The sequence below is a fragment of the Onychomys torridus genome, chromosome 22 (assembly GCF_903995425.1).
Source record: "Onychomys torridus chromosome 22, mOncTor1.1, whole genome shotgun sequence".
NCBI classification, from domain to species: Eukaryota; Metazoa; Chordata; class Mammalia; order Rodentia; family Cricetidae; genus Onychomys; species Onychomys torridus.
Window position 1 is genome coordinate 7,240,681 of NC_050464.1, and position 27,018 is coordinate 7,267,698.

At 51.6% G+C, this 27,018-nt stretch overlaps 3 protein-coding genes across 4 annotated transcripts in view; 1 reads left to right on the top strand and 2 right to left on the bottom strand.

The window, feature by feature from the left end:
- The window catches only part of Tecpr1 (tectonin beta-propeller repeat containing 1), a 28,767-nt gene extending 15,778 nt beyond the window's left edge, over positions 1-12,989 (top strand). The window contains exons 12-25 of the mRNA XM_036171887.1: positions 10-165; positions 862-1,011; positions 1,108-1,265; positions 2,652-2,779; positions 3,833-3,935; positions 7,009-7,105; positions 7,236-7,315; positions 8,476-8,532; positions 9,051-9,231; positions 9,709-9,844; positions 10,425-10,517; positions 11,770-11,876; positions 12,000-12,119; positions 12,244-12,989. Of these exons, the coding sequence (XP_036027780.1) occupies positions 10-165; positions 862-1,011; positions 1,108-1,265; positions 2,652-2,779; positions 3,833-3,935; positions 7,009-7,105; positions 7,236-7,315; positions 8,476-8,532; positions 9,051-9,231; positions 9,709-9,844; positions 10,425-10,517; positions 11,770-11,876; positions 12,000-12,119; positions 12,244-12,345 (1,668 nt within the window). The 3' untranslated portion in view covers positions 12,346-12,989. The remainder of the gene's footprint in view (positions 1-9; positions 166-861; positions 1,012-1,107; positions 1,266-2,651; positions 2,780-3,832; positions 3,936-7,008; positions 7,106-7,235; positions 7,316-8,475; positions 8,533-9,050; positions 9,232-9,708; positions 9,845-10,424; positions 10,518-11,769; positions 11,877-11,999; positions 12,120-12,243) is intronic.
- Positions 12,990-16,122: 3,133 nt separating this feature from the next.
- On the bottom strand, positions 16,123-17,886 carry Bhlha15 (basic helix-loop-helix family member a15). The gene is made up of 2 exons (XM_036172575.1): positions 17,806-17,886; positions 16,123-17,152 (listed from the first exon to the last, which is right to left on the bottom strand). Exon 2 carries the CDS (start codon positions 17,123-17,125, stop codon positions 16,535-16,537), a length of 591 nt encoding a protein of 196 aa, XP_036028468.1. The 5' UTR covers positions 17,126-17,152; positions 17,806-17,886; the 3' UTR covers positions 16,123-16,534.
- A 4,329-nt stretch (positions 17,887-22,215) lies between these two features.
- Lmtk2 (lemur tyrosine kinase 2) overlaps positions 22,216-27,018 on the bottom strand; it is a 96,216-nt gene continuing 91,413 nt past the window's right edge. For both annotated transcript variants that reach the window (XM_036171953.1, XM_036171952.1), the window contains exons 12-14: positions 26,628-26,760; positions 25,930-26,169; positions 22,216-24,075 (exon numbers count right to left, since the gene is read on the bottom strand). In XM_036171953.1, the coding sequence (XP_036027846.1) occupies positions 24,047-24,075; positions 25,930-26,169; positions 26,628-26,760 (402 nt within the window). In that variant the 3' untranslated portion in view covers positions 22,216-24,046. The remainder of the gene's footprint in view (positions 24,076-25,929; positions 26,170-26,627; positions 26,761-27,018) is intronic.

A 27,018-nucleotide genomic window follows, 5' to 3' on the forward strand; every position in this document is an offset into this window, starting at 1 on the left:
GTGCCACAGTCGGTGTGGGTGAAGACTGGGGCCCTGCAGTGGTGGTGTGACTGGAAGCCCCACAAATGGGTGGACGTCCGTGTGGCCCTGGAGCAGTTCACAGGACATGACGGAGCTCGAGACAGCATCCTCTTCATCTATTACATGGTCCATGAGGAAAAGAAGGTACAGGGTGGGAAGCCCTTGTCAGAGGAGGAGGGCCGTCAAGGGATGGTCTCCCTGAGAGGGCCACATGAAGTAGGCCCTTGGGGTGCTCACTCCAGAGCTGTCCTCATCGTCAAAGCCCAGTGTGGGCACATGTGGGCCTGTGCTGCGGCCTCACCAAACCAGCACCCCTCTGACAATAGCTGATTTTTTTTTTTAATCCAAATATCACTGTATATTTTCCAAGTCCTTTTTATTTTGAGACAGAGCCTCACTAAGTTAACTAGCTTGTCCTGGAACTCACCACGTAGCCTAGGATGGCTTTGAACTTACCATCCTTTATGTCACCCTCCCAGGTGCTGGGGTCACAAGTTTGAATCATGCTTGGCAGGGAAGATGACTCCTGGTCTCACATGTGCCAGGCAGTCAACATAAAGGCGTTTTTTTTTTTTTTTTTTTTTTTTTTTTTTTTAGGAGGAGCATGTGGGAAACAGGCTCTCATGCCGCACCATGTCTGGTCTATGCGGTGCTGGGGGATTGAACTTGGTGCATGCTAGACAAGCACTCAATGAACTGAGCCACAGTCTCGGCCCAAAAGCATTTGTTCCTCAAGTATAGCTTCAGCACTAGCAATTGGGTCATGAGGCCCAAGAATGAGGTCTAGATGAGGGTCCTTGCATAAGGTGACAGGCTCACTGTGCACCCCCACCCAAACAGTACCTACACGTGTTCCTGAATGAGGTGACCGTGCTGGTCCCAGTGCTTAATGAAGCCAAACACTCCTTTGCCCTCTACACCCCCGAGAGGACTCGACAGAGGTGGCCTGTGCGCCTGGCTGCTGCCACAGAGCAAGACATGAATGACTGGGTGAGTATAGTGTTCAGGGGTCCAAAAGGGCTTAGTGAGAACTGACCACTCAGGCCTCAGCCTGCCTGGCAATAACCAGCTGTGTACCCACGCCAGCTCGCCCTGCTCAGCCTGTCCTGTTGTGAGAGCCGGAAAGTCCATGGACGCCCGTCCCCACAGGCCATCTGGTCTGTCACCTGCAAGGGTGACATCTTTGTGAGTGAGCCCAGCCCAGACCTGGAAGCCCGTGAGCACCTGCTACCCTGCGACCAGATGTGAGTGGGTTGTGCCCTAAATGGACCTGGTACCTGGCCCCTCACACCGCCACCCACCCACCCTGAGGCTCCAGAGTTTGTGTTTCTAGAAAAGGCCCCCCTAGGGGGACCTGAACCCGCTACTGCAGCTTTTCACTGACCAGCCAGAAAAGTGGTTAGCTGTTTTCCTGCACCCTGAGATCCACTGGGCCTGTTCAAGGTTGATCTCAGAGGCCATTGGTGCCCACTGAGTAGCTCTGGAGTAGCCTGGAGTACTTGGAATGTGGTGTAGCTTAGGGTACTTGGAGTGTGGTAAACGTGATCTAGTCCCACCCCAAGGGGCTTCCAGGGAAAAAGTAAAGAACCCACATCTCTCTCACCTGATAGCTCAGTCCCTTCCAGTTCTGCTGAGACCCTGTGGTGTGGGCTCCCTGGAAGCAGAGAGGAGAGGGAGAAAGAAGCTTGGAATGTGTCTTAAGGGTGGAAGTTTAGGAGTGGGGTAGAGAAGCTCTTAGGAGAGTGGGGATGGGTTCTCATTGCCTTTAGCTATGGGGGATCCTAGAGCAGGGATTTCTCTGTTGGGGCATTTAAAGCCATGGAGGGGGTAGGACATTGATTATTTCAGTTGCTAGAGTATTTGCCTAGGTTCAATTCTCAGTACCCCATAAACTGAGTATCATGGCACATGCCTTTAGTCCCACTAAAGGAGGTGGAAGCAGGAGGATCAGAAGTTCAAGGTTATCCTTGGCTGCATAGTGAGTTTGAGGACAGCCTGGGATCCATGAGACATGATACAAGAGGGTCTCAAGGGACAGGTAGGAGCAGGGCTCTGGGGAAGAAGAGGATGGTTGAGGACTGCCAGAGAAGCCCTAGACTCCCTTAGCAATGACCACAGTCCAGCCCAGGAATCATATACTGAAATTTCCCATGGGTAGCCAGGGCACTCATCCTGGTGGCAGAGGCAGAGCCTACAGAAAACCAACCCACCTTCCTACTTCAGAGTTGGCTGTCTCTGGGTAGCCGCCCTGGGATGGCTTGGGAGCCAGCTGGCCACACTGTACCTTACACAAAGGATTAAATGGCACGTTCCCTGCTCTCTGCCATGACATTTAAGCCTGGATGCACCTAGCACACTGTGACCAACCTGACTCCACTTCCAGGCTCTGAGAGGGGAGCATTGTGGATTAGACTTCTGAGTCCTGTTCCATAGTCATTGTGGCCAAAGGGTAATGGGGGACAAGATCTTAGGGACACCCTGCCTCTTGTATACCACTCTCGAATTGGTTAACTCCAACAGGAGCCAAGTGGGTGGTCTGTTGTACTGGCATGGAAGTCTCAGACTTGTAGTATTTGGCTAAGTGGGGTCTGTTGGATAACTGGGCTGAGGGGCTCTTACCACCCCTGCAGGTTCTGGCGGCAGATGGGAGGCCACTTGCGGATCATAGAAGCCAACAGCCGAGGTGTGGTGTGGGGCATTGGCTATGACCACACAGCGTGGGTATACACAGGCGGCTATGGCGGAGGCTGCTTCCAAGGTGAGGGTGTCTCTGAGCACCTGAGGCTGGCAAGATTAGCTCCCAACACCCTCTGGGTCTACCTCTCCTGATCCCATCTGGCTAGCTTTCCCAGTGCCCAGGATGCTGTCCCACAGCTGGCTGACAGGTGACCTTCACCACTGCCAGCCTCCACAGAGGGCAGTCCCAGGCCAATCCGTGGCACTTGAGAACCCAGAGAGTAGACTTAGCCTCTGAGATGCCCTCTGGGATCCCACCAGCAAAGCAGAGGACCTCTAAGGTTCTAGCTGCCTCTGGTGTGTCCAGCACCCCATTTCATCGATGAAGTCACAGAGTACTTTGGGGTACTCCAGAACCTATGCTCCCTGATTGTCCCAAATTACAAACTCTTTAGGGAAAGTGAATCATCCCCACCATAGGGATCCCCAAGTTTAGGGTGGAAAGTAGGGACAAAAGCAAACTCCGAGGCATGTTCTATGCCACAGCCCCAATACCCCATGGTGAGGAAGTAGTTGACCCTGGAGAACTGGGGTCCACCAAGACCAAAGGAACCTACAGCCTCACAGGCCAAAGAATGTCCCTAACTTCGAGGCAGGAATTGCTTTGGTCTCTGTTCTGCCTGTGAGAACATCCAGACTCACAGAGGTCATATGTGTGGGCCAAGGTAGCTTTGCTAATGAGGTGAGCCTGGCAGTAACCTGCTGGGCACTGGATAGGAAGACAGGGTATCTAAGAATGGAGGAGGGCCAGTTGTGTGGTCGCTTGCTTTTACTTCCAACACCCAAGAAGCGGAAGCCGGCAGGTCTCTGTGTGTTTGAGGCCAGTCTGGGACATACAGTGAGACTCTGTTGCAGATCTCTCCCACGGAAGCTATGTGGTCCAAAAGGAATTAGGAACACATAAGAGACAGAAGCCCAAACGAGGCTGGTCCCTTTGAGATCCAATAACTCATCTCAGCACCCCACTCTGACCTGTTCTCCCAACCTATTTCAGACAGAAAGGCCAAGTTCCTGGCTGCAGCCTCAGGGCTAATGTGGCCTGGGGCCCAGTAGCCTCTTCTCCCCTCTTCTCCAGGCCTGGCCAGCAGCACCAGCAACATTTACACACAGTCAGACGTGAAGAGTGTCTACATCTATGAGAACCAGCGTTGGAACCCTGTCACAGGCTATACCAGCAGGTAAGTGACATGGATGCTTAAAGGGGCTGTCTAGCCAAGGCCACAGACCTGGCAAAAGCTGGACAGTGGTGTTCAGCATAGCCTGTAGCTGCTGTCAAGGCCTCTAGCCTGGAAGTAACTAGATGGTGTGTCTTTTTTAAGTGTGAGTGCACATGTGTTCATGTGGAGCATTCACATGTTTGTGTGGGTGCATGTGCGTATGGAGGCCACCAAGCTCAGGTGCCATCCAGTGATAGGGTTTCAAGTGTGGACCACTGTATCCAGCTTTTCTTTTTTCCTCTAAGATTTATTTTCTTTTTAAATGTGTGTGCGCGCGCGTGTGTGTGTGTGTGTGTGTGTGTGTGTGTGTGTGTGTGTGTGTGCGCGCGCGCGAATGCAGGTGTTCATGGAGGCCAGAAGAGTGCTGCATCTACAGAGCAGGAGTTGCAGGCTGTGTGAGCCTCCCTACGTGGGTGCTGGGAACCAAACTCAGGTCCTCAGTGAGAGCGGTACAAGCTCTTAATCCCTGAGCCACCTCAGCCCGTCTGACCTTTTATGTGGGTTCTGTGGATTGAAATTGAATCATCGTGCTTGCAAGGATAGCTTTGACCAACTGCACTATTTCCCCAGACTCTTCCCTTTCTTCTTAAACTCCATTCCTAGACCCTGGCTCTGTAGACAGATGGCTCAGTGTGAAAAGTGCACACTACTGCCAAAGACCTGAGTTACTAATATGACCTCCTATCACTCCGGTTCCGGGGGTGGGGGGTGAGGTGGGGGTGTCTCATGTTCTCTTCTGGCCTTTGCAGACACCTGCATGCATGACATACAGACACACACACACACACACACACACACACACACACACACACAAATACATACACATAACTTTTGTTTGTTTGTTTTTAGTTTTGCTTTTTCAAGACAGGGTTTCTCTATATAGCCCTGGCTGTCCTGGATCTCACTCTGTAGACCAGGCTGGCCTTGAACTCACAGAGATCCTCCTGCCTCTGCCTCCTGTGTGCTGGGATTAAAGGCATGTACCACCACACCTGGCTGGGAATACATTTTTTTAAATTTAAAAATAAAATGTAGCTGGGCAGAGGCAGGTGGATCTCTGTGAGTTCGAGGCCAGCCTGGTCTACAGAGCTAGACCAGGACAGACTCCAAAGCTACAGAGAAACTCTGTCTCTAAAAACCATAAATAAATAAATAAATAAATAAATAAATAAATAAATAAATAAATAAATAAGTAAGTAAGTAAGTAAGTAAGTAAGTAAATAAATAAATAAATAAATAAATAAATAAATAAATAAATGAATGAATGAAGTAAATAAAGGCCATAGAGCTGTTAGTCTCCCCTCCCCAAACCTCTGAGCTGGGTATAGCTCATGCCTTGTAATCCAGAACTCAGGAAGCTGAGGCAGAAGGATTTCTATAAATTCCAGCCAGCTTCAGCTACCTAGTATGTCCCAGGACTATAAAGTGAGAGACTGTCTCACAAAGCAACAAAAACAAAAATCCTTTTGAGAAGTCTTATTAGTGGGCAGTCACAGCTACCCACATCACTCTGCTTGGTGATTGTCACATCAGAGCCGGCACAGGCAACTTGTGCATGAAGGAACACCAGTAGGTCTCCGTGGTGTCTGATCTGTGGACACTGAAATTTGGAGTCCCCAGGAGCTGGGATTACAAGTGTGTGCCACTGCCTGGTCTTTTTTTTTTTTTTTTTTTTAAACATGGATTTGGGGCTCCAACTCAATTCCTCATGCTTTCAAGGCAAGTCCTCCCTGACTGATGACAAGGCAAGTCCTCCCTGACTGATGATAAGGCAAGTCCTCCCTGACTGATGACAAGGCAAGTCCTCCCTGACTGATGACAAGGCAAGTCCTCCCTGACTGATGACAAGGCAAGTCCTCCCTGACTGATGACAAGGCAAGTCCTCCCTGACTGATGACAAGGCAAGTCCTCCCTGACCGACAGCTGTTCTGCACCTCCCCCTGCTCTGAATTTTCTCTTCTTATGAAGACGTCAGTTTTATTAGCTTAATGTTCACTCTAATGACATCACAAAGTACCTGAAAGAAAGAAAAGAGGGATGAGGCCAGTGAGAGGCTCAACAGACAGACAGACAGACAGACAAAATGCTTGCTGCCAAGCCCGACAACTCTGGTTCAAATCCTGGGACCCACATGTTAGAAGGAGAGGACTGACTTCCCCAAATTGTCCTCTGACCTCCACATGTGTGTAACACACACACACACACACACACACACACACACACACACACACACACAATTCAACAAATCAGTGTAATGTTTTAAAATGGGAGAAAGCTGTACTTGGCTCATGGCCTCGGGGGGTCACAGTCCTTGCTGGCTGCATTTGTTTTGGGGCCTGAGATGGGATGTCCTAGTCAGAACTGCTCACCCGGCGTCCGGGAAGCAGAGAGGCAGCAGGCAAGATGTAACCCATGACAACACATTGCCTGTGACCTCCTTCCTCCAGCCAGACCCCCCCCCCCCCAACAGTGCCATCACCTTCCCAGTGGGCTGTTCAGATCTTGACTCCATCCGTGGGGTAGGTTAGAGCCTTCAGGGCCTGTTTGTAAACTCTGGAGATGCTCAGAAAGGCTTCTGTTACTCTCTTCGTGTTCTCAATCTGAGCAAGTTGGCAATCATCATTGGCCAGGGCTACACGGAGAAACCAACAAAAAAGATCAGCTATCCTTTCCAACTAAGGTCCTATCCATGGTTACTGGGTGAGGGATGCAGCATCTTGTGGGTTGGAGCACAACTAATAAGGTCATGACACAAGGGAAGGAGAGTGGCCATGGCCTCCTCAATAAATGGTTTGGTTGTTATGACTCAGGCACTGTAGTGACACAAGGTGATTTCAGTTGTTCTGCCTCCCTGGGGCAGTTCTGGTTTTGTCCATTACGTCTGGTGTGTGAGTGGGTCTAGAGGTGTCTTGTTCAGGCAGTTCGGCCATGTTCCCAGCAGGGATGAGGTGGGAACCTATTACCAGGAGTGTCTGGGCAGGGTGGCCTATTTTGAGTCCTCTGTCGTCTCCCTCCATCTGTAATCCTGCTCCAGGGGTCTGCCCACAGACCGGTACATGTGGAGTGATGCCACGGGGCTGCAGGAATGCACCAAGGCCGGCACAAAGCCACCATCCCTGCAGTGGACCTGGGTGAGTCCCGCTCACCAGTGTGTGTGGGGGGGAATCTGCCGGCCCTGGCTCTCCCATCCCCCAAGTTTCTATTGGTCTGTGGGTTTTGAGGAAGAGAGTCTCCCATTCACACTGACTTACTCTTCCCCAGGTCTCTGACTGGTACGTGGACTTCAGTGTCCCCGGCGGCACCGATCAGGAAGGATGGCAATATGCCAGTGACTTCCCTGCGTAAGCAATCTCTCTGTGCCTGGCACCTCTGCGACCCTCTGCCATGCAAGTTCTGCCCCAGCCTGGCTGAGTAGCAGAACCCACCTCAGTCTTGTTATCTTAGCTGCTTCAGAGTTGGGTAGGAGGGACCTGGGGAGCTCTGCTTACTACACTCTGGTTGTGGTAGAGGACTTTGCCCCTGCTGCGGCAGGTCTGAAGGTTCAGACAAAGCCCAATAATGTAACGTTGGCTTAAGAGACTCATGAAGGGCGAGGAAAACCTTGGGATCCACTGGGGCTTCTGGGGAGCTATAGGCCCAGCCCTGATTGACAGGTAATGGGAGGGGCAACATGAGGGAGAGTCACTGCTGAAGGGCAGTGGGAGTCCTTTGGAGTGAGGCGGAAGCCGTCCTGGGAAGCCAGGCATGCCAAGGCAAGTGGATAAAAGGTAAAGTAGGTGGTATGTTAGGCTTGGGAGTTGGCTCAGTTGGTAAAGGGCTTGCCTTGCAAACATGGGGCCTGGGTTTGATCCCTACAACCCACTCACACATATAATTCCAGCTCTGGGGAGTGGAGACAGGAGGATTCCCGGGACTCACTAGTCAGCCTACCCTATCTCAAAGATGTAGGAGGGAGGGAGTAGAGAGTGACTGATGAGTGGCAGCCAAGATTATTCTCTGTCCTCCGTGTACCCATACAAAGTGGGGGTTGATGGCTGTCATACTGTATTGGGAGCCCTGGGGCTAGTTCAGGCCCCTCACAGTGCAAATGTCCAATCAGAATAATGAACCAGAAGAACCTAAGCCAGGGCCCCAGCTGGATGGCTTCTGAGCAGACTCAGGGTGAGAATCCAGGTCATCCCCTCAGGTAGCCGTGAGGCCTCTCAGATTGACTCTCCAGCCCTCAACTAGACCAAAGGCTCCCATTCCCTAAGCACACTCTGACAGTGCTGGGGAGGGCTGAGCCCATCACTCTGGACAGCTGCTGCCAGGCCCAGGCCTCAGGGGACGCTGGAAAGCTACAATTCTGCCCCGACCTCATTGAGGCAGCTAGGAGAACTATACGCAGCTACAGCTACTCCTCTGCTTATGTGATCTAGAGTTGGGGAAAGAGTGTGTGCATTGTCACCTTCTAGAAAGCCCCACACAGTGATCTTGACGGTACCATTTCTTCCTCTTGCAGCTCTTACCATGGGTACAAAACCATGAAGGATTTTGTCAGGAGAAGGTGCTGGGCCAGGTGAGAGACAGAACTGCCAGGATCGTGGGTTCAGGCCCCGCCCCTGCCCCGTTCTTCCTCTGTGCCCAGGGAAGGGGACACTGGTTTCTCTTGAGCCAGATCTGCTGGCTTCTGACTTAAGTCCCCAGGAAAGAAGCAGGGGGGGAGGAAACCCGAGTCAAAGTAAATGTCAGCCCAGGAAATGCCCGCGGGCTCCTGTGCCCTGCTTTCGCTCAGGTCTGTTCTGAAGAGCAAATAAGAGCAATGTCACTGGCTGGGCTCTGCCCATGGCTGGGCTCTGCCCATGGGTTGGAAGAGCTGGGGGAAGGGCAGAGGACAGACAGGAGCCCATCGTTGCCACCCACTGGGTGCTCTGCCCCTCCCCTAAGGAGTCTGTGGTTCACCTCTAGCCCTGTCCATCTCAGTTTCTGCATGCTGGGCCGTGCCTGTGCGGCAGCAGGTGGTGATGAGCAGTGACATGTCCTGGGGCCTGCTGTCACACCTGGTCCCTGCACTCAGGTGCATATTTCCCTGAACAGAAAATGCAAGCTGGTGACCAGTGGGCCGTGGCTAGAGGTGGCCCCTATTGCCCTCGGCGATGTGTCCATCATCCCAGAGAGTGCAGATGCGGATGGGCGAGGACACAACATTGCGCTGTGGGCTGTCAGTGACAAGGGGGATGTCCTATGCCGCCTGGGTGTATCCGAACTCAACCCTGCGGTGAGCACCAGCCTTCTAGCCTTCAGGGTTGTTCGTTTTGAACAGTCTTATGGACATCAGGATTCTTGCTTGAGAGGTTTCCCCAGACCTGCCTAGAATGGGTCTCCAGGGTGGGAAGATGTCATATATAATCCAAATGAGGCAGGTAGTGTCGAGGATGACATTGCCATGGAGACTTGCCATCTCTCCAGGCCTAGGAGCAAAGAGGGGTGGGGCAGGGCCCGGGTGACATAGTGGCTCCTTAGCACCCTTGATGAAGTACACATGCTGTTATCTTTCCTTTGAGAGGCCTGAGTCCAGAGTTCAACAATAGGCCAAGGTAGACTGTACTTTGGGCTAGGTCAGACCACCCTGGACACCCTTCACCTTCCAGGCAGGCTTAAGTGCATTATACCTCCTTTGAGTCTCAGCTTCCAAGGAGGAGGCCAGGTGGTCCCACTGACCCCTCAGCAACCTCCTTTGTCTTTCCATCTCCAGGGTTCCTCCTGGCTACATGTTGGCACTGACCAGCCCTTTGCCTCTGTCTCCATTGGGGCCTGCTATCAGGTGTGGGCTGTGGCCAGGGATGGCTCTGCATTCTACCGGGGCTCTGTGTCTCCCTCCCAGCCAGCTGGTGAGTGGCACCCATACCCCACCTCTAGCCCTACACTGGTGGAGTATGGGAAGGAAGTTTCCCAGGAAGATGGTGGGTGGGTCCTCTGGGGCAGGTTAAGGGATGAGTAGGCACTTCACTCAGAGGCTACCCCATCCACACAGGGACCGCCTGGGACAGCACCCCGGGTGAGGGCTCCTGAGCTATGGGACTACCCTTGTTATCTGGGGGTGTGAGCCATGCTGGCCTTTCCTTCGCTGGGTTTTGCAGGGGAGTGAAGGGCAGCACTGAGTTCATGTGCCAACTGTGTGCCAGGCTAGGCATCTTCTGTCACATGGATGAGGTAGGTGGTCTTGATAGCAGAACCCAGGATGGACCACAAAGGACCCTGGGCAAGCCTGAGATATTGGGTGGATGGCAGAGCCTGAGTTGGCCTTACATGATGCTCAGCTCATATACTGACACATTCCTTCAGCCGGGGCTGAAGGCTGCCTGCAAGGACTCAACCTAGTGTGAGCTTTGGAGCACTAGACAGGTCTAGTCAGGGCTCACAGGTGTGGGGGTCTCCTGATTACCTCCTGAGTCAGCTTTCCCCTCACAGGTGACTGCTGGTACCATATCCCATCTCCTCCCAAACAGAAGCTGACACAGGTGTCTGTGGGCCAGACATCGGTATACGCCTTGGATGAAAACGGCAAGTTATTTGAGAGTCTGCATGAGTAGGGAGAATAGGGTCCCATGGACACCCCAGCATGGTCATGACCAGCCCACAAGTAGGCTGAGATGTCACCCCTTCTCAGCATCCTTTGGAAGTGTTGTTTCCCTAGGGACAAGGGACTTTAGCTGTTAAGGTCACCCTTCTGCATTGTGGTCAACATGGAGACAGGGCACTGGCACTCAGTGAAGTCTTGACCCTCAGGATCCATTGCAGGCAGGGCCTGAACCAAGACAAAACGTCAAAGCCCCTGGGAACCTGCATGAGGCCAGAAACGTCAGCTCAGAACCAGCCTCCGTCTCTCCCCTAACTTACTTGGTTCATGACACTGATCCCAGATGCATCTAGAACATCATCTAGGAGCTCCTGGGTGTGGAACACAGCAGCCCCACAGGCAGCAGGGCCATTTCTGACCCTTGTGTCACCTCAGACAGGGCCCTGGCCCATTCTCCAGATTTTACCGATTGTATTGATGAGATGGGTAGAGAAGGCAGAATCAAGACTTTGGAGCTGTGGTAGCACAGGCCTGTAATCCGAGCATTCGGGAGGCAGAGGCAAGAGGGTCAGAGGTTCAGGCCATCCTCAGTAAGTTCAAGGCAAGCCTGGAGACCATGAGACCCTGTCTCAGAAACTTGAAGGCAGGGATGGTAGAACATGTCTTATAACCCCTATCCCAGAAAGGCTTCAACAAAAGGATCAGTTTGAGGCTGTCCTGAGCTCCATAGTGAGACCCCGTCTCTGAAAACCTGGAGAAAACACCCAGCTCAGTTGGTAGAGCACCTGCCTCGCACCCACAAAACACCACACACACTGGGTGTGGTTTGTGCACCAGTGATCTCAGTACTGGGAGATAGAGGCAGCAGGATCAGGAGTTCAAAGCCAGCCTGGGTTACATGAGACTCTGAAAAAAGAAAAGAAAACAAAAATAGTCTCGGAGTCCAGGGTGTTGCGTCCAGATCCGGTTTTCTTTTTATTTGCTTAAAACATTCTTTGTCCTCGGCTTCTCCCTTAGCAGAGAGGCTGAGGCTGTCAGCCCCAAGAGGCACAATGAGACGATTATGAAGCCTAGAGCACAGAGAGACAGGGCTGGCTGTGGCCCAGGTTCCTGCCCGTGGGTCATCAAGAGCCCTTGGGTGTGAAGGATTGGAGGGGGAGCTGGGGGTTGACCCCACAGGATGCCAAGATGAGCCAAGAGGACTTTGCCAATGACCTTGGTTGCTTCTCTGCCCAGGGAACCTGTGGTACCGAGCAGGGATCACCCCCAGCTATCCACAAGGCTCCAGCTGGGAGCATGTGTCCAACAATGTGCGCAAAGTGTCTGTGGGGCCGCTGGACCAGGTGAGGGGGAGGAGAGCAGGTTTTTGGCGGTGGGGAAGAGGGGTCTCCTCTCTGGTCTCTCTCTTCTGTACCCAGCTGCCCCTCTACAACTGGGCCAGGAACTCCAACAAAGTTATGTTCCAGGTCTGGGTGATTGCTAACAAAGTCCAGGGGAGCCATGGCCTGAGCCGGGGGACCGTGTGTCATCGCGTGGGTGTCCAACCTCGGGAACCCAAGGGGCAGGGCTGGGACTATGGCATTGGAGTAAGTGCACTGGCAATCTGGGATGGTTGTATGGCACTGTGTGCACCAGGCTCAGCATGGGGGTTGGTGGGAGAGCCTTTGGGAGAATACTTGGGTCCTAAGTGACATGGCTTTCTGCTTATAGGGAGGCTGGGACCACATCTCTGTCCGAGCCAATACCATTATGGTACCCAGGAACGTGTCCGGGGAACAAGAGGCTCATGGTCAAGGTCCCGTTTACTGCTGATGCCTCTCTTCACCTGGAGGCAAGGATGGTTTGAGCCTGAAGGACCAGAACTGAGCCTTTCTTGTGTAGTATGGGAGGGCATCATCCAGACCCACACATGTACAGGGAGTTAGGTCAAAGTCAGCCATTTTGAAGTACTGACAAAATGCCCAGATATGTGAAACTGGGGTGGGGGGGTGCACCCACACGTGTTCCAAGACTGTGAGGGATGCTGGAGGGGGAAGAGTGGAGATGACTAACTGCCTGGGACCTTCAGCCCCAGTCCCTCCCTGTTGTGCCTCCCAGCTTTCCAGGTCAGGAGCTCAGAGCCCTCCAGGAATTCTAGCCCTAAAGAGGCAGATCCAAGGAGGGGCCTTCCTCACCTGGGGACCCCAAATCACCCCCAGGAGAACCAGCTGTGAGGCTCAGGTCTCCAAGCCTCAGTCTGCAGTCATCCTTTAGCAGGTTTCCAAATGGGTTTTTACTTCAAAAGTTAAGCAAAGGAGTTGGGCTTGGTGGCTGATGCCTATATGCCCAGCACTCAGGAAGCTGAGGCAGGGGGATTGTGAGTGTGAGTTTAAAACCACACAGGGTTTTACATACATAGCAAGACTATCATACACACACACACACACACACACACACACACATCTAGATAAATAAACCAGGGATGACGGCGCATGCCTGTAATCCCAGTACTCAGAAGGCGGAGGCAGGAAAATCAGGAGTTCAAGGACACCCTTGGCTCCACAGTAAGTTTGAGGCCAGCCGGGCCACACGAGACCCTGCCTTAGGAACCAGGGTAGGGTCTTATCCTGGTTTGGGGTCCTCTCCTGGGGTACACGCAAGGTATTTTCCATGTAGAGAATCACCACCATGAACCCCAGTTTAGCCCCTCTTTCAGATATCGAGCAGGGCCTCCCTGCCCAGGATCTTGTAGGGTGCCCAGGTCTGGGTGGAGGCAGCTTGCACCCTAGACTGTGTTGTACCCCAGGGCTGGGCAGAAGGCATCTGCTGCCCTGAGGTGAGAGCCCCAGCAGGTGATGTCTGATGTTTCTGCCCATGAGGTGTCCCATCCTTATTCATTTTGACACAGAACAGACTCACCCCTCCTAACTGGTTTGCCCTGGAATCCTCTGTGTGGTGTCATAGTTAGGATTTCATTCTGCGTGAGGGGTGTCCCTAGAAGCTAAGAGGAAACTACTCTGGGGCCCCATCTCAAGGATATCTGAGGAGCCCCATGTCCTCAGCATTTCCAGAGGTGGGAGCAGACATACCCATGTGCAGAGGAGTGTTCGAGGGGTCACCTCCTGTCTGCATGTCAGTGTCAGGATTCCAAGTGTGCATCCTGGCTTGTCCCCAGCAACTGTGACCTGTGTGTTCTGCTATAGATGGTTCTCAACAGAGCACCTCGAGGGTGTCACTCTGCCAGGGTGACACATCCCTTCACTGCTGAACATCAGTTGTTCACCCCCTCAGTGGCACCAAACTGTCTAGGCTCCTCAGATGTTCTATTTAATAAAAATTTACACTACAGCATGACTGACGTATTTTTATTAGACATTTGGATTAAAAGGCACAGGTCTCCAGGTACCTATGCTGAGAACCAAAGCACAGTGGCAATGGAATCTTTTCATTTGAAGATACAGCTGGCAATTTCATTAGTACTTTGAGGGAACCATTAGGGGGGAAAAGAGCCAGTTCAGGTCATTTAAGGAATACTGTCACCACGGTGACAGGCAGGATACAGGCTGTTCTGTTCATCTTGGCTTTTTCCAGACAGGTCACATTTCCCGTTTCTCTGCTTCTGTTGATGGGAAGGTGATCAGCTCTGGTGGCTCCACAGTCCAGGTGACCTGGTCAGGGGCAACTCTATCCATTGTCCAGGGGCTTGAGGAAACTCAGCCCTGTTACCCATCAGGAATGAAGAGACCAGGCTAGTGGTATAGATCACTTGGTAGAGTTCAATCCCCAGAACTGCCTAAACTGGGTGCGGGGAGGGGTACATGCCTGTAGTCAGTCCCAACACAAGAGGTAGAGGCAGGAGAATCAGTTCATCCTTCACTACACAGCAAGTTGGAGATCAACCTACGTGAGACCCGTCTCAATAAAGAAAAAAATAGCCTGGGCTTGGGCCAGGGAGACAGGGTAACAGGCCTTACTGGCATCCTAGACTTGTTGTCCCTTAGCCTCCCAAGGGATATAGGTCCTGTCTGTCATCGGTAATGAACTGGACAGCTAGACCCATGCCGTCCTCTGGGGAGCAGGTGCAGTGCCAGCTTGTGGGGCACAAAGAGCCACAAGGCTGTGGTCCTGCAAGGCAGTGACCCTGGACAGCCCTGGGCTGTAGTCAGGCCTTAGGCTAGAAGTTTGGCCAGCTAGCTTCCCTTCCTTCCTGTGCTTCCAGGCAAAGTCCAGCAGAATGAGCCAAGCTCTGGTCTGGCCTCACCTGGAAGCCAGCCACTAGGTTGTAGCGCTGTCTGTCGGCGGAGACCTTTAGTGTTCTGCTGGGCAGGTCCCCCATAGCAAGGCATATCTGGGCTCTATCTTTCCAACTTGGAGCTGTGCCTGGCCTCAGCTCACATCGGCAAATTCCCTAACTATTGACCTTTCCCAGTAACCATCCCTGAATCACAGACACAAAGGCCTTCAGTCTACCTGACCTATGATCTGTGAAGGGACAGGACCAAAATCAAGTCTCACTGGGATGGAGAGTTCAATACCCCCGGGCCCAGTGTGTCTATTATCTCTTTCTTGGGGTACCAGGACTGTCCCCTATACCTATGTTCACAGTGCTCGGGAGGCTGAAGCATAAGTTCAAAGCCAGCCTGGGCTGCATAATTTGCAACCAACCTGAGCTACATATCGTGAGATTCCTGTCACTCTAAAAAAGGGGGTGGGATGGGCCTCAAGGAGATCCAGGACAGTTCTGGTCAGAGAGACCAGAGGAAGGAGAGACCAACAGCAGTTGACAGCGAAGTAGTGAAGTCTGGCAGAGCCAGTGGGGCAGGAAGCTGGGCTGGAGGCAGCTAGGTTGCCAACCACTTGGTCCTTGTTATTAATGATCAGGTTGGGGGAGGGGCAAGCCTGCCACTCAACTTCCACCTCAGAGAAAACACCAAAGGTACCAAGAGCTAAGTCCCACGAGCCTGTGAAAAAACACATGGCAGCCATACATCAGGGGCAAAAGCAAGAAGAATGAGAACTAAGCATGGTGGTACACCCTGGAATGGAGGGGTGGGAGTGGGGTACAGGTGTGAGAAGCCTGCAAAAAGCCCAGGGCAAGTCTATCCCTTACAGAGGCTGGGAGGCCCTCTTCATAAAGACCTTGCCTAGCCCAAACAGAGAGCCTCAGATCCCAGGCCCCACTCGGGCTGTGGTCAGCCACAGCCCAGGGCACTGCAGCCTTTCCAGAAGTCTCCATTTAGGAAAAAAAGAGAACCCCCTTATCCACTTAAAGTCCCATGAGGCCTTTCTAACCCCAGCTGTTGAGTTGGGCCCAGGAAATCTGGGCTGTCAAGATGGCTCCTGCAGAACAAGCTGCCACCTTGGCTTTGCCAAATTCTCTAAAGGGCCTTGGGTGACGCTTTGGTCCCAGCCTCCATGTAGCCCCACAATACAGGATGGACCTTGGGCTCAGCAGTAGCAGAGACATTTGTAAGTAAAGTTCTTCCTGGAATTTCCCCTTGGCCACCACATGTAAAAAGAATTGTGAGGGGGTTGGGGATTTAGCTCAGTGGTAGAGCACTTGCCTAGCAAGTGCAAGGCCCTGGGTTCGGTCCTCAGCTCTGAAAAAAAAAAAAAAAATTGTGAGGAAGGCAAGAATGTTCCTTATCCTGCCTATTTTGTGGAAAGAACTGCAGGGACTGGGCAGGCTTTCCCCAGAGATTTGGGTCTCAAGATGCCTTGATGGCCCAGATCACTCCCTTGTCCCTGGGGTGGCTAGGAAAAACCACCCTATGTTGGTGGCTGAGCTGACTTTCAAGGAAAATCTAGGCACTAGAGATTCAACCTTGGGCTGCAGGATGTAGCTCAGTAGGTAGAGTGCGTGTCTAGCATGCACAGAGCCCTTAGTTCATACCCCAGCACTGCACCCCCAAATGAACCCAATAGTGTCATCACCAGTCAGGCTTGTGGCATGGAGGGACCAGAGCTGAGATGAGCAGACCTGGTCAGCACTGTCGACCCACCCCAGAGCCCAGAGCAGGTGCTAGCTCCCCTCTCTGAAGCTGTGAATCTGTGTAGAGTACCGTTGCAGGTGGCCTTGGGGCTGGTCCTCGGTGGTGCCCAGCATAGCCCCAGCCACCTGCTGCTGCTGCTGCTGCTGCTGCTGGTGATGGTAGTGTTGATAAAGTTTAGGGCCTGGTGCAGAACCTGGCCCCTCCAGCCCTGGGAGGCGGCTGCTGGACATAGTGAGTATGGTGGCGGTCAGTGACTTGATATAGTTCTTGGCCAGTGTGAGCGTCTCAATCTTGGAGAGTTTCTTGTCAGCCCGCACATGCGGGATGACCTCACGCAGTGCTTGGAAGGCGTTGTTGAGTTTATGCATCCGCTGTCTTTCCCGCTCATTGCTCTCCAGTCGCCTCTGAACACTGTTCTCCCTGCGGCCACCAGACCCCTGTCGCCGGCGGCTGACCTCTGCTCGGGCTCCGCCTGCACGGGCCGTCCTACTCCGAAGACCCTTTGTCAGCTCCGACCCCCCTGAGCCTGACTGGGGTCTGTCAGGACTCTGCTCTCCTGGGGTGGCTTCTGTGTCCTGCATGGGTGTCCGGCGCCGAGGAGGTCGGTTCTTGGTCTTCATAGCTTGTTTTTGAAGAGGCCCTTCAAACTGAAATTCAGAACACAGCCCTCTGCAGTCATTCAGTGTGGTCAGGGAGCAGCATGGCGGTCTCATTGCTTCTTTCCAATGCAATGGTATCAACAGCCAGTGCAGCTGACCTCTGGTGCATAGTGACACCCATGTGCTTCCCATTCACACTGGCCCTACCGACTCCCCTCTGCACCCATAGCTCTTGTTAATCCCACACTGACACACTTTTCTCTCACCTGCAGTGCCCCCTCCCCACTGAACTGAGAACCCTTTACTATTGCAAGTACCTCCTGAGCCTAGGTGACCCTTGACAATTTGTTTAAACCACCCAGGAGCAGGTCCCAGCCCTGGCTTATAGGGTCCCCCCAACACTGTCATTTGTCCCAGGGGCAGGCAACACCCATTAGATGGCATGTTTACAGCTTTCCTGAACATGACACAGGCCCAGACACTATTAGAACCAGAACTGCAGTAAGTGCACACAGAACAGCTCACAGGTCAGATTGACAGTCGCCAAGGCCCTGCAGCAGCCCCCAGTTCCACCACGTGGATGGCACCAGCCAGTCTGAGTGGGAGCCACCATCTGGGTTTTCCTTCACCCTGAGCCAGGCGTCCTGCCTCTGGGTCCCCTCCCAGTAGTCCCATCCAGTTCCCCCAACCCCTTGGTTTACCTGGGGATCCGATCTGAAGCCGCACGCTCTGAGGCTGCCCACGGGGGACAAGGACACGTAGCTTTAGCCACCACGGGCGGGGCCGCGGGAAGCATGTAAATGAACTCGCTGGGCGGGGCCAGGGCGGCACCTGCGGCCACGCCCCCCGCTCTGGGGACCAGTGCCGACCCGCCTTCCCTGTCTGTCCCTCTGGGTCTGAGAGCCCGTGGTGTCTCAGGGGACCCGCTGGGATGGGGGAAACCCGGGACTGCACCTGGCCAGTGCACCTGGCCTTGGGGTTAAGGCTCAGAACAGCGTCTAGGATAAACCACCCTGAGAAATCTTACAGGAACTACAGCCACATCCCTGAACAAAGCTGGCAAGACCTCTCCTACCCTGCCCCAGAACACTCTGAATTCCAGTGGACCCTGCAGGTCCTAAGGGCTCAGCTTCTCCCTGCTGCAGTCTCTCCAGACTGGAATGGGGTGAGTCAGGAAGGCCATCCAGGCCACTAGATCTCCTGGTGACAGGGTGTCACTGTCTTCACTCAGAAAATTGGGCTTAAAAAGGAGAGAGAGAGAGAGAGAGAGAGAGAGAGAGAAAGGCAGAAAGGCAGAAAGAAAACTCAACCAGCTGCCTACCTGCTTTGAGGGAACCTGCCTCAGTTTCTTGAGGTTACAAGGAAATTACAATATAAAAGGTTATGTGGTGCCGGGCGGTGGTGGTGCACGCCTTTAATCCCAGCACTCGGGAGGCAGAGGCAGGCGGATCTCTGTGAGTTCGAGGCCAGCCTGGTCTATAAAGTGAGTTTCAGGACAGGCTACAAAGCTACACAGAGTTATGTGGCAAGATGATCTGTGGGTAGAGGCACCTGACAGCAAGTCTGATGGCGTGAGTCTGGGACCCACAAGGTGGAAGGAGAGAACCAACCAAGTTACCCATGAATGTCACGGTGCTCACAGAAAACAGGCTTTCTTGCTGGCTTTTAACTTTTTTTTTTTTTTTTCCAGTTTTGTTTTTCAAGACAGGGTTTCTCTGTGTAGTTTTTTGGAGCCTGTCCTAGAACTCACTCTGTAGCCCAGGCTGGCCTCGAACTCATGGAGATCTGCCTGCCCCTGCCTCTCGAGTGCTGGGGTTAAAGGCGTGCCACCACTGCCTGGCTTTTAACAATTTTTTTTTTATTGTTGTTTGGTTTGGTGTGTGTGTGCTCACAGGTCGGAGGACAACTTGCAGGAATCTGCTCTCCACTTCTACCATGTGAGTCCCAGGGGTGAACTCAAGTCATAAGGCTTGGTACAAGTGACTTGGCTGCAAGGGACTGAGCCATTTTGTTGGCTGTACGCCAGGCTGCCCTTGAGCTCCTGATTCTCCAGCCTCTGCTTCCCAAGTGCTAGAATTACAACTGGGTACTGGCACACTCAGCTTAACTCCTGTGCTTTGGACTCAGCTATTGACAAAAGTGTGCTGAAAATTATATGTAAATTAAAGTAATATGAAAATTATATGTAAAAGAAATATATAAATAATTTAATACAGTGAATGTGCTATGGTTACAGATGTGTGCCATGATAGTTTGGTGCTGGGGGCCACATGCACGCTGAACTATATGCCTGGCTCCCTTTCTTTTTGTTTTAGAGACAGACTCCATTGCCTAGGCTGTCCTCAGACTCATGGCAATTCTCCTGCCTCAGCCTCCTGGTGTTTGTAAGTGTGGCTGGTCACTATGCTCAACTAAACAGGAGTTTTTTTTGTTTTGCTTTGTTTTGTTTTTTTATGGGCTGATAAGACAAGTCAAAATTCTGCCAGGAGTCTCCGAGTGAGTTTTCATGCTTGGCAGGCTTGGGTGTCACTAACCTGTGACCCAGCCTTCCTATGGGCAATGTTTGGTAGGAAGCTATCACCTCCCTCAATGAGAGGACAGTAGAGAAGGGTCGGGGTCATGGAGACACCCCAATACTGTACAGAACAGCTAGTGTTTTTAAGACAGGACCTCATTTATACCACAGCCCAGGCTGGTCTTAGGTTCATGGTAACCCTCCTCCTGCCTTAGTATCCCAGGTGCTGGGATCAAAGGCACACGGCATACCAAGACCAGTGAAAGGCTGTTGTGTGTGTGGTGCCAGTGCATGTGCACACATATCTCATGCAAAGGTTCCTCAGGTGCTCCACCAGTTTTTGTTCGACAGGACCTCTTAGTGGCCTGGAATGGACATAGTATGCTAGGCTGACCAGTGAGCCAAGTGTGCACCTTTCCTGGATCTCGCTCGGTAGACCAGGCTGGCCTCAAACTCACAAAGATCCGCCTGCCTCTGCCTCCCGAGTGCTGGGATTAAAGGCGTGCGCTGCCGCCGCCTGGCTTGGTCTTTTCATTTTTAAACATCATGGGTTTTAGAAATTGAACATGGGTCTTAGCAAATAAGCCATTTCACATCCTGAAGGGAAATGAGTTGTGAGCTTCATGAAATTGTAAGCTCCTTGGAGTACTTGGGGCCTGGGCCAAGCCAAGACTTCATAAACCAAATCTCACCTCAACTCCTCAGTAAGTAGGAAGGCTTGGATTACAGAAATCACATCCACATACATGTGCAGACTCTATAGTGCCCTGTGACCCATCCTCATGCCCTTAGGACTGTGGGGGACTCAGAGACCCACAGCACCCGGCCAACCCGACACAAGGACAAAACAAGGAATAATCCTAGCAACGGAGTTTATAAATATATAACTATATTTATTTTGAATATTAAATAGTTTTTAAATTACAAGCAATTTATTGAATCACACTAAGCTTCAATATACAGTAAAAACCTCACAATTTAAAAATGTACACAATTTAAACTCCAAGTTCATTAACTGTTATATTGCCGTGAACCCCTTCTGACTGTGTTAAGTCCAACCCAGCAGGTGTCAGGCCTGGTGGGTGTGACTGCCCCACCTAGGCCTCTGCTGTGGACAGGGTGAAACAGAGGGCACATGCACCAGTCTGGTCAGGATCCAGCTCTGCCTGTGCAGGCTTCAGTAACCAAACACCACTGGGATGGCTGTGGTGACTTCAATACTGTCAGTGCATCTTAAGAACTCAGTTGTAAGTTAAGTGACTTTCCTAACAGCCAAGACGGTGCCACCCTGTTTGCTTAAGGAATATTGAGATGTATGTTTGAAGTAACCGTGTCTGCCCATTCTTACGGGAAGGTGACTTCTCTCGAGGTGGGTGCTCTGACATGTGGCACACAGAACCTGAGTTTTCGGGTGATGGGCTGAGAGGTGAGAGGATGAGGAGCTCCCTGCTTTCCTCCCTAGTGCTGGGGACAGACATGTAATAGGTCACTAGTTCTACAAATACCCTCTGAGAAATATGGAGGGGGGAAAAAAAAGGTTTTAAAGGGCATTCCACAGCAGGGAGACAGACTTCCTTAGATAAAGCCATCCTTCTAAAAACAGTCAGGTCTGTACATCTGGAAATAGGAGGGAGGCTGTTCGCAATTTCAGCCTTTTAGTGATGGACTTTTGGCCCAGACAGAGTCTGAGTCTCATGGGGAAGGGGACTACTTTTTTCTTTCTGACTTATGATCGGTCACCTTATAACAAATGGAGGATATTGAAAAAAGACATGGAGGGCTCATTATTTTTATTAGAGGACTTAAAAGACAGTTTCCTGTCTGTCAGGTGGAAGATGGAGGGCACTCAAGGGAGAGCAGGAAAAGAATCACTGAGCCCAGCCCACGCCAGCTACAGGGACCACTGATTTCACATTCACTTATTTGAATGAACAAGTTTGGAAAGTCCACCAACAGCAACCAAATTATCATTAAAAATAACACAACCAGCTGGGTGTGGTGGCAGCACTTGGGACGCAGAGGCAGGAAGATCTCTGTGAGTTTGAGGCTAGCCTGGCCTACAAAGCGAGTTCTAGGACAGCCAGGGCTACACAAAGAAACCCTGTCTTGAAAAAGCCAAAAACAAAAATAAAAAACAAAACAAGACAAAACCCACAGGATGGCAAAGCGCATGCTCACATTTCAAAACCGAGAACTTAATCTACTGAGATCTCTGCAGATTGCTTGAGACTTTGGGAGGGTGTGTTGACAAGGGTTATACAAAGTCTTCCCTTCCATGCGACACCACAGAGAGACCCACCCCACCCCCACCCCAACTCAATCTATAAAATGCTTTTGTTTTGGCAATTAACCATGAAAGCGATATAGATATAAATATAAATGGGAATTGTATTGTTAAAATCCCTTCAACATGGTGAAAGATGATCAGTCCTCAGATGTCAATAAATTTATCCTAGGCTGACTGCGGAAGAAGGCTATATATAGTCTATGGATTCACGTGATTGTAATCAGTGAATCTGAACTTCTTAAACCTATAATTTGAAAAAAAAAAACAAAAAAAAAACAAAAAAACCAAAACCTTAATATAATTGCTTCTCTCTTTCTCAACTAAGACTGGTAGATAGAGGTTAAAAAAAAATTAAGAAAGTCCACACAGCAAAAAATTCAGTTATGACAATTTTGGCAAAGTTACTTTCAAATGCCCTGTTTGTAATATACATGTCACAAGATCCAGTGCTTTCTATGGAGCCAGGCATGCTAGGTCTGCACCAAGTACAGGAAAAGGAGACTATCTGTTCTCAATTGTCTTCTGTTGATTGTAAAGTTATTGCTTAGTATAAAAAATTCATGGATCGAATCAGAGTTGATAATAAAGATCATAATTTGCTACATAAACTCAAGCCGACATCCACACTTGCACTCTGTAGGAGGGCCCAAGTCCCTCTGATTGACATCACAATGTCCTAGCCAGGGCCTGGAGACTGGAGTCTGGGTAGTGGGATCAGCACCGGGAATTATTTGGGATGATCAGCCCATGTAAGAAGGGCTACCCCAACAGGTGCAGTCCCCACTCAACATGGCATTGCCATGGCACTAGCCACCGACATTTCCTTATGTCAAAGCAGGACTCCTGGGCAGCAGAGCGAGGCCAGCCTTGTGTTGGGGACACCAGATTCCTTCGATGACGAACTGAGACTATCCTGAAGACTTGAGATCCCTTTCAGGACAAGAGGAAAGCTGGGTGCTTGATACAGAAGGGGAGGCATGTGTGGGTTTCCCAGGGCAGCCAGGAGGCCATGAGGGCTGCTGGAGGCCCTGCTGGGGTCCCTGTCCTCCTCCTTGAAGGTACAGGGTGCTCTCTGTCTCCTGGGTGCTGCCGCCTGGAATGGGAAGCCCCAACCCCAAACATTTTCAAATAGCTCTCTCAGCAGCACCCATAGTTGACAAACTGCTCTTTGCACCCACAGTTCTTCATGGGAACTCAGGGCCTCAGAGGTCCCTGCCTGCTGCAAGACATATGAGATCTCTTATAGGCTGGCCTCCGTGGAAAGGAAGTGGTACAGGCCTCACCTGCCACCCCAGAAAATGGCCCTGGGCACTGAGCGCTGAGTTCTGGGTGCATCTCTTATTGGATTTCTACACAAAAGGATTTAAAAGCATAAGAGGCAGGACAGACTGCTCAGGAAGAATCCACCTCCTTCAGAAACATGCTTGATGCAATCAATGAAATGAAGCAGCCGTTTTCAACTCATCAAAAATATTTCCTCTAGGAACACAGAACACAAACACCCAGAGTCAGCATGGACTGGGAAAGAGTACCTGTGTACAGTTCCCACAGGTCTGAAGATAGAACACTCAAAATATCGAAGCTTTACAGTACCATGCAGGGCAAACACACGAGAAGACGGGGGAAAAAAAATCAAACCAGTAGACAGCACCATCTTGGCCTGCCATGTTTTCCTTGTATAATTTACGATGCTGTACAACATTGGGAGCTCAAACACTCACCCACAGTGCAGTCAGAGAGCAATTAGTGGTTTCCTTAGAAACAATAAATATGGCTCACTGTGACCTTCCCCTGGTGTACTCCTTTGTGGCATCTGTGCCCAAACTAGAGGCACAGGTGTGGTGGGGAAGACACCCACACAGAAAACAGACCCATGACCTGGGGTGCACAGGTCCCCCAACACTCATACGCCAGAGCCCTATGGCAGTGCAGCCACCTCCACAGGTTGCCCCCAGAGCACTCCTAGTGCATGAGCAGCGCAGGCGAGGGCTGTAGAGGGAGCTGGCTTCCTGGCTGCTGGCCTGGCTCCCCATCACTCCTGAGCCTTTCACTGTCTGGTAGCAGCCACCAAGGAGTCGATGTCATTGCTCAGGCGGACATGCAGGAACACTGCTTGGGCCGGAGAGTGCGTCCACAGCCACTAATCCTTCTCTCCATCTTCACTGCTTCCTATTTCCCAGACAGAAGCAACAGGACAAAGTGGATCAGTTTTAAGAACTGACTACCCAGACACTATGAGCATGGAGGTGACCAGACCAGAGCGATGGGGAAAGAACCTCAGCTGGTGCCCAGGCTGCTTCATGCCTTCCTGTGCTGCCCTGTCCGTCCCTCCTTCCCCCAGCCGGCGGGGTTCTGCATACACAGCTGCTTGGCTCCCACAGTGGCTCCATGGCCACACTCAGGGGCACTGAAGTAAGCCAGCCTGACCCATGCACCTGCCCCCCTGCGATCCTTAGGCACAGGCATTATCTCATTAGCACAGGTGAAAACTATGTAAACAAATAAAAGCACTTCATATCCTACATTTATTATTTGATCTGTAAACTTCAAATAAAAAATGTACCTATTAACATTTATCTTCCAATCTTGGTATAGGGAAAGGGGCCCATATGTTCAGGTATTGCTACTTCAAATTGGCCCTGCTATGAGTTCCCAGCTGGCCCTCTGGTATCGCACATAGACCAAGACTTAATGGCAAAATCAACACTGCCAGGGTAGAGACAGAGAGCCTGGGCTCAAGTCCAAACCACAGGTCAAGTGTGCCTAGAGCAGGTGCCTGTGCAGGGTGCTCCTCTGGGAGAGAGCAGTGGGACCCAAGGAAGCAGGGCTGGCAGCAAGGGGGAAGAAAACAGCCTCTCCAGGACCAGACCAGCAGGGCTAGACAGAAATGAGCACTGGGAGAGATTCCAAATGTGCTAAGTATGGCCAAACATGCACTGTCAAGCTGTGAGAGATATAACAGGCCTGTTATTTCAGCCATTTGGGAATCTGAAGCAGGATTGAAAGTTCAAGGCCAAACTGAATACAGGACAGGCAGGACAACTTGGTAAAACTTTATGTCTCAAAAACAAAACAAAACAAAGAGTAAGAAGAGACCTGGGGATAGAGCTTAGTGGTAAAGCAGTGAGGGGCTGGGTGTGGCTCAGTGGTAGAGCACCTGCCTAGAATCCCCCAGTGAGGGGCTGGGGTGTGGCTCAGTGGTAGAGCACCTGCCTAGAATCCCTCAGTGAGGGGCTGGGGTGTGGCTCAGTGGTAGAGCACCTGCCTAGAATCCCCCAGTGAGGGGCTGGGTGTGGCTCAGTGGTAGAACACCTGCCTAGAATCCCCCAGTGAGGGGCTGGGGTGTGGCTCAGTGGTAGAGCACCTGCCTAGAATCCCCCAGTGAGGGGCTGGGTGTGGCTCAGTGGTAGAACACCTGCCTAGAATCCCCCAGTGAGGGGCTGGGGTGTGGCTCAGTGGTAGAGCACCTGCCTAGAATCCCCCAGTGAGGGGCTGGGTGTGGCTCAGTGGTAGAGCACCTGCCTAGAATCCCCCAGTGAGGGGCTGGAGAGTGGCTCAGTGGTAGAGCACCTGCCTAGAATCCCCAGTGAGGGGCTGGAGAGTGGCTCAGTGGTAGAGCACCTGCCTAGAATCCCCAGTGAGGGGCTGGGGTGTGACTCAGTGGTAGAGCACCTGCCTAGAACCCCCAGTGAGGGGCTGGGGTGTGGCTCAGTGGTAGAGCACCTGCCTAGAATTCCCCAGTGAGGGGCTGGGGTGTGGCTCAGTGGTAGAGCACCTGCCTAGAATTCCCCAGTGAGGGGATATACCTCAAAGGTAGAACAATGTGCTTAGCACACCTAAGGAACACCCCCCCACACCACCACACACAGAATTTTCAAGCAAATGTATATGTAATCTACCCAGGAAAGACTGAAATAGCATTAGCTCATCATTCCTTAAGGTCTAGGGTAGGAGCACTCCTGGCTGAAAGCCATCATGCCTCTGCCACAGCCCCACCCCCAGCACATGCAGGGCTCCTCTCACCTCCTTGTTCAATGTCTGAGTCCGTGAGGTGTGTGAGTGAGAAGCTGGCAATGTTGGCAGGAGAGATGGAGAACCTGGAACAGGGGGACACGTGTGGCCAGCTCTGCTCCACACTCCTGGCTGGTGGGGGCGGAGAAAAGTATTTGGAGGTTTGAAGAGAAGGCTTGGAACCCAGAAGGCTTGTTGTTTTTGACATGAAAGGATCTGGGGAGAAGTCATCATCCCATTCAAAGCCTCCACCTGCAGTAAGAACGTCACCCTGTTATCACTTTATGCTTATCAGGATAAGCAGAAGGAGCCCAGGGCATAAGACACAATCTGCCAACAGATGGCAGAGCAGAAACACATGGGAAGTGTGTTTCTTCAAGGGTCATTTCAAAACAAGTGATGTTCCTTTCCAACAATGTTAACATAAGCCAGGCATGGTGGCACACATCTTTAATCCCAGCACTTGGGTGGCAAAGATAGGGGGAATCTCTTACATTCCAGGCCAGACTCTGTCTAAAAGAAAAGCAAACAGGGGTTGGAGATTTAGCTCAGTAGTAGAGCATTTGCTAGAAAGTGCAAAGCCCTGGGTTCAGTCCTCAGCTCCGGAAAAAAAAAAAAAAGAAAAGCAAACAACACAACAAACCCCTGCCCCCCGAGAATAATGTTCCTTTCCACTGCCTTTACAACTAATCAACTCAGCAGTCTAATACCTTCTTCATCTGTGGAACTCTCTGAATTCATGCACCTGCCCAGGTAGGGTGAGCCTGAGGATGCTGCTGGGCTGCTGGGCCCAGGACCATGTGCTTCTCCTCCACAGTGCCCCAGCTCTTTGGTGGGAGTTTCCTGAAAAGACAAACAAATATTCTAGTTTTTGAGAGCCCACATACCTAACCACACCCAGGCTGACACAGGTTCATTGGGTGGCGTGTCCTAGAAAGAGTTATTTACTTTATGTGAGAAAGAAGGCATCAGGTCCTCAGGATTTGAACTACCAAATGAGTGATGGGAACCCAGGTCCTCTGCAAAGGCAGCTGCTATTCTTAATTCATGAGCCATCTATCTCTCCAGTCCCCACCCCCACCTCTCTTTTGACACAGTCTT

What these genes read in the sequence shown, in the direction of transcription:
- Bhlha15 (XM_036172575.1), bottom strand. Translation starts at nt 17,125, where the DNA reads ATGAAGACCAAGAACCGACCTCCTCGGCGCCGGACACCCATGCAGGAC.